This window comes from Cygnus atratus, chromosome 5, assembly GCF_013377495.2.
Source record: "Cygnus atratus isolate AKBS03 ecotype Queensland, Australia chromosome 5, CAtr_DNAZoo_HiC_assembly, whole genome shotgun sequence".
Taxonomy (NCBI): Eukaryota; Metazoa; Chordata; class Aves; order Anseriformes; family Anatidae; genus Cygnus; species Cygnus atratus.
In genome coordinates this window covers 53282535-53289092 of record NC_066366.1, presented here as the reverse complement: position 1 = coordinate 53289092, position 6558 = coordinate 53282535, and the positions used below count along the sequence as shown (strand labels likewise).

The window sequence follows — 6558 nt, the reverse complement described above, 5'->3', positions numbered from 1 at the left end:
AAAGACTTGCACTTAAATGGGCTCCAGCTGTCTGGGGAGCACAGATTCTGAATAGCTTCACTTGGCTTTTCCACAGTCACTAAGAGGAATACTGAAACCTGTCTGGATATTGTTAAACACTGTCAGAGAAAACAGGAACTATCAGCAACATGAAGCAGAACGTGACTTCAAAAGAAAAATTTCTTTATTCACAGCCAGCAAGTTTGTTACTGAAAGAAATAGTCTATGCAGAGAGCTATGTGGTATCTTCATTCTGCTGGCTGGCCTTCAGCTGGATATCAGAAGAAATAGTTCTGTGATTATCAGAGAAGCAAATAGAGTAGCTGAAGGTCAAGGTAATACAAAGGAATCAGAAAATAAAGCAGCCAAGTTCTGAAATCCACAAGCCAAGCACCCAGCTTGCTGCATATGTAGTTAATTGCACAATATGAACACTGTGTCGTGTTGTTAAACAAAAGTCAGTTCTTATTTATGTGCCTGGGTTTACAGTGCTTACACAGACAATACCTTTGCCTGGGGGTAGTTTATATCAGCGTGAACTAACTGTGGGTTCTTGCTCTACAGCAGGTTGCCAGCCATACTCTGTGTGTGTATTTTTTTTCAATAAAGGCTTGTGGGACACTGGATTCCAAGCAGTTAGCTTCCTGAAATAAGTTGTCTAGTTACAACTTACCTCTAATCCAGTATTTGTTCAGGCTAGGTGAGAACCTGCTTTTATATGATGCTGAATACCTGGAGGCTCACATTTCTCAACTCCTCTCACTTGCTTCCATGGTTGTTCCCACTAATTTTATAATTCATCTGTAATTCCTACTTCTTGAAACAAGCTGTATGGCAGTTACACCCACAGGAAGAGGCATTTTTAGTCATCTGAATGCTTGAATTTATTGGGTAATCTGAGCTATTTTTGATTAGATTTTTTTTCAAACCTCAGGCTGACCATGGATGGTATCAACACTCCCTAATAATAAATGGTTGTTTTGTCTGATATACAGGCATATTTTGCTGTCTCTGTTCACAGGATATAACGCCTGAGAAGTAAAGTCAGCTGAGAATAATATGGTGTAAAGAAACTTGATTCCAGAAAACATCCCAACAGAGCTGAGATAAATCCCTGCCCTACTGGGACAGCACTCAGATGCATCCCTTGTAGAAAGAGCTGAAGGTGGTAGTCTCTTAGGAACCGTCTTAAGAGAAATTCCAAACCTTTAGGACTCAATTAAATCTGTTGTAAGGACTTTCAGATAAAGGAGGTCTGGAGCTGACATCCTAACAGTATAAGTGGAGATTGTAGCTTGCTGAGGCCGTACATGCTTTGGGATAGAGTCAGGTTCAGTGTTGGGTCTTTCATTTCACTCCCCTGTAAGGTGACATACCCTGCACCTGTCTGGCCTCTTAAACCTGCTCTTGAATCAGCTGTAAGACCTGGACAGACTCAGACCAAAATTCTGATAATTGTTCTGATAAAAATTCTGATAATTGTATGGCTGTGAAGAGGTCTAAATAGCAAGTTGAAGGCTTAGATTTCAGGACAGTTCTGGAACTTTTTACTAGTTTATATCTGAAAGAGATTGCCTTTATTCTTTCCTAGTAGCATCTGAAATTTTTAAACTTGTCCTTCTAGTACAAGATCCTTGCTTTCATGTCCAGGGTACCTGCCAAGTCCTGCCTGCTGCAAAATTGCTGTTAGTGTAATCAGGTCTGTGCTATCAACTGCTAAAAGTGCATGTGGACCAGGTCACCAAACTGAGTAAGAGAACTCACTTTAAAAAATGGTCTTCCTCTTTCCCTCTAAAAAAGCACATTTCCAGCAGATTCTGATAGGGGAACAGATCCAGCCCAGTCCAGAGTTCACCACCCAGGGAGAAAAATGGAGAAAGAAAACATCTACATTGCTTCTGAGCCAGGACCAGCAAATTAAGATTAAAGCCAGATTCCATCAAAATGTAACTTTGGGGGAAAAAAAAATACATTTGGCTGCTCCTAACAATGCATTTTTAAGTGAAAAGAGGATGCTTTTTTTTTTTTTTTTTTTTTTTTTAGGTAACAAGTCTTATGCTATACAGTTTAGCAATTCTTCTTTAACTTACCTAGCCGCCCAACGCACAGATTTCATGGCGGTCTCTCCCCTGAGGAGCAAAGCTTTCTTGCATCCACCCCAGCCCTCCTTGCAGGACCAGAGCGGGTTGTGGAAGCTCTGGCCACCACCAGGCATGCGGTGCGCCCAGCTGCCAGAAGGGGACTGAGGATCTGCGGCTGGGGACTACGCTGGGAAAAAAACACGTGATTTCCAGAATCAATGCCTGTTTTCACTTCCAATGAGGCCATTAGAGCAATTATGTAAGCAGACCATCTCTGCCACTCATGAAGAAATGCCAGGAAAAAGCAAGGAGATTCATATTTCACCCGCTACCGAAGGGATGTAATCGTAGAGAACTTCAGCAGAATTACAGCTGGGGATGAACGGTCCACCAGCTGTGGCTTGAAGCACAAATATGTAAATTGCTCAGTGAATGCCTTACAGGACACACCGCATAGTGTTAAATCGTACACAAAGTCCCTTCAACTTCAGCAGTGAAGGTTGTTTTCTGTGCTAGTAGAAAACAAAATGAAACCTTTCCCAAAAATCTCTAGGACTAGCAGCTTTTTAGAGGATAAATATTTGCAAAAGTCTCAGAGGCTACAGTATAAATACATTAACAAGATAAAAGGGATGTTGTACACAAATGCAAGACTCCCTGATGAGTTTGTAATCCTATAAGAAGAAAACAAGGATGTCAGTCATCTGGCGTTGTGCTGAAATGTCCCTGCTTATTCTGTCCATCAGCAGAGAGCAGAGCTCAGCGGCTGTGCGTGTGTTGTGCTACAAAAATAAAACAACCTGAACAAAATACACCTCACAACAGAGCTGCATGAGCTACTATTTGTTTGTAAAATGATCTGTAAATCTCAGTACAGCTTCGTATGTGACAAACACCACCATGTTCACAGGAAAGGCCCGAATGCAGTTCAACCCCAGACCCTTGAAAAGCACTTTCACGCCCTCCTCTCTCACGCTTTGTCTCGCGCAGTGGATGAGGCCCCTGTACTTGTGCTGCCCCGATTCGTCCACTTGCATTCGTGATTTGAGGACGTCCATGGGGGTAGCTAATCCCCAGGCCAGGACTCCAGCAAAGCCACCAGAAAGCAGCACAACCAGGAAACCTGTGGGCGAGAGGGAGGAGCAGTGAACTCCGGCCTTGCACTGGTGTGCCTAGAAGCAGCTGAGATTTGTTTTCCCCAGACACTTTAACTCCTTCCAAATCTCATGCTACAAACAATTTTAGGGGCAGGGGAGTGGGCACGGAAGGAGCTGCAAGGCCACGCACGCTGTGTGAAGGACTTGGCCTTCCCAGGCCCCAGGCCTGCATCTCCCCTCACGCCACGCTGCCATCCCAGCAGGACACGTCGCGGCTCCTCACGACCGGCCACGCTGAGCCATGGCCACAGCCGGCCCTGCTCCTGCAGGACGACGTGTAAGGGAGCTGTCAGCCTCTTAGGGAGCCAGAAAAGTGCAGGATGGGGGAGCTGCAGCTCAAAGAGCGAGCTGTGCTTCTGGAATAGACAAGGAAGAGGAAGAGAGCATTCTCTCCTCAAGGTGCTTAGCAAACACAAGCTTTTTTAACCTTCGTGTTTTCCAGCAGCTAATTTTTGTCCAGCTCTTGCAGCTGTGTGATCTCACACTGACCACGTGGCCCCTTGGTTTCACATCATGCTCATTTTTGCTTTCATCGCAGGGGCTGGTGCAGGGGCAGCACCGCTTCACCGCCACACACACCAGGTGTGAAGCAGCTGAGAGCACTCACACCTGCTTCAGCTGGCTCTGCTTATTTCTATGTCTCTCAGGAAGATGCTCATTGGGGAATGGCACCTATGTGGTCTTTTCTGAAACCTGATGGTTGTTTTTTGGAGCCAAATCACAGCTGGGAGACTTCAGACCTGGCCCATCGCGAGCCCTTCCTGTAGCACACCCACCATAGCCCCAGCAGCCTGAGAGCACGATTTCCCTCTTAGCCTGGTACAAAATAAGCCACTTTTTCAGGTGATGCCAGATGCTTTCCCATACCTACCTGGTTTGTTTCTCCCAGTTGGCGTGAGCCAGTCACAGAGGGTAGAATAGGTAAGGAAATATATTGCAGAAGAAGAGCAATCCCTGCAGAGCAATGCAGAGCAGCCCTTGTAGAGACCCCCAAAGCCTTCCTCCTTGGTGATCACTTTCAGACAGTGCAGAGACCCTCGGTACTTTGGCTTGGAGTTGGACTGGGGAGACATGGCAGAAGGATGGGGGTTCCTCTGGGTCTGCATCCGAACTTTAGCCACTTCACTGGGTGCCATCAGCACAACCTGTAATATTAGAGGATGTAACTTTAACCTTCACTTTTAAACTGTGATCCGCATCCTGCCTGAGCCCTCAGATAATGTCTCCCACCTTTTCAGGCAATATTGTTTATTATCTAACACCAGGATTGCCTCCACCTGCCTGTGACTGCGTGCATGTTTCCTCCCGGGGCAATGGGGTTCATGGTGCCTGCAGATGCCCACAAACATCCATCTGCCTACGGGAAACTGCTCCGGAGCTGCCCCACACCATGGCACTGCCTGCTGTGGGCACACGTTAATTCCTCTGGGTGACGGCTCCTGTTGTCCCCAGCCCCACAGTGCTCCAGATGAGGAGTTGCCTTTCTGTCCTTTTTTGACAAACTTTTTGCAGGAAGGCAATACCCACAGGCAGCCCTCAGAGACCAGCCAGGTCTTTCTGACCTCTACCCCTGCCAAAACACCAGTCCATGCTTTGCACACTGACTTACGTCTTTCTTACATAAACCTGCAATTAGAGCCACTGGGAACGATTGCTGCCCGGGTTGCTTTTCTTCCTTGATGTTTTGTTTTTGCATTTGCCAAGGTCACAGAGCAGGACCCCACGAGAAAACAAGCCAGCCTCCCGCTGAGCCCCCAGCAGAAAACATCGCCGCTCTTCCAGCCCCGTGTGTCTGTGAACAAGACCCCTGGTTGTGCTTTCCTGCTTGGCTGCTCGCCTACCCGCACGGCACCAGCGGCACCTCCAGCCAGGGAAACATCCAGCTTGGAAGGCTTGGCGTCGGCAGTGCCGTATCGCAGCTTGCAGATGTTACAAAGGAAGTTTCTGTAGGTGCCAAATGAAACGGACGAAATCAGCGACACTGAGAAAACTGATGCAGACACCCCTTTGTAAAATCCCAAAACCTGGTTGGAAACAGAGAAAAAAAAAGAAGACTTTTAAGAAAGAATGGCAAGGGAATGTATCTGCTTGAAAACACTGTCCATTCATGGCTGAGCCAAAGCTTATTTACATCTTACAGGTCAGTGGCAAAGCTAAAATTCATCCTAACCCTTCTCCCAGCCAGTGCTTGTATAACTGCTGCCTGTCCTCCCCAAGCTAAGGCAGCTCTGCTCCTCTGAAATGAGAAGCCATCCATAACCTGTATCAGTGACTGGTGAGAGGTACCTACTTTTTCTGTCCTGTATGTTTCTTGAATGCAGTGCCAAATGCCCTTGTAATGCCTCTCCGTCTGAATTCTCACCTACAAATACAGGGGCAACTTAGAAATACGGACATCAGGTTTAAAAACCATCAACAAATGCCATAGCAAAGTAGTTAATCAGCCATAAAATAGCAAACACACCCTCAAAAAAAAAATCTTTAAGAGAAAACCAACACAATTAAAACAAAATATGTTGCTGTGACAAAATGAAAGCACTCAGTCATGGGACTTGTTTTCTGAAAGGAGAAAAACAGCCAGATGGGCTATTTGTGTTCAGTCTGTGGCCGAGAAATAGTTTCAACAGGTACCTTCACTGTGTCCAGCGGATACCCCACTGCTGTGCTGAGGCCACCTGAAACAGAGAGGTTTTTGGAGACAGTTACCAGCACACATCACGACAGGCCCTTTTCCCCAGGAGGTCATTAAGGGGATGGCAGGGAAATGCAGCTGCAGAGCCCGGCAGTCCCTGGCAGCAGGTCGCTCTCCAGCTCCAGCTCAAATTCCTGAGCCAACAGTGACGGAGCAAAACGCGTGGGTTTCACTGAGAGATCAAAGCATGCTCAGAGCGCGAATCTGAGCGCTACAGGAAATCTGACAGGAACAGTAATACCAGGGTGCAAGGCGGGGCTGGGAAGAACACAGAAAGCCTCGCTGGCTGCATGCATGCCACCAGCTGTGGGGGCTCTGTGCGGCCCTACAGAAAGGGGACCTGGTGGGAAAGCTGAGGGGATGATCCACAATACTGGGCTGTTTCTGTCCCCCCCTCTCAGCTTCAACACTAAAGCTTCTCTGGGCCATAAGCAAGCACCCTTGCATGAGGAGTGAGGCATGAGGTGGCTCTGGAACAATTTTGGCTCTCCATGCTTGACTTGGGAATATTAAGGAATAAAAGCCACAGTCACGAGGACACCTATCAGAGAGGGGGTGTCCCTGGGCACTACAGGCTCTCAGCAACCTCTCTTCTGCCTTGAAGACAGCAGCAGTGCTCCTGCTGCCT

At 47.2% G+C, this 6558-nt stretch overlaps 1 protein-coding gene across 1 annotated transcript; it reads right to left on the bottom strand.

Moving 5' to 3' along the window:
• Positions 1-2777: 2777 nt before the first annotated feature.
• On the bottom strand, positions 2778-5944 carry SLC25A47 (solute carrier family 25 member 47; the record flags this gene model as incomplete). Its single annotated transcript, XM_035566845.2, has 5 exons — positions 2778-3204; positions 4110-4383; positions 5080-5262; positions 5529-5600; positions 5870-5944. Coding segments are annotated over 5 exons (888 nt in total), but the record flags the coding sequence as incomplete, so codon positions are not given.
• Between the last annotated feature and the right edge of the window lie 614 nt (positions 5945-6558).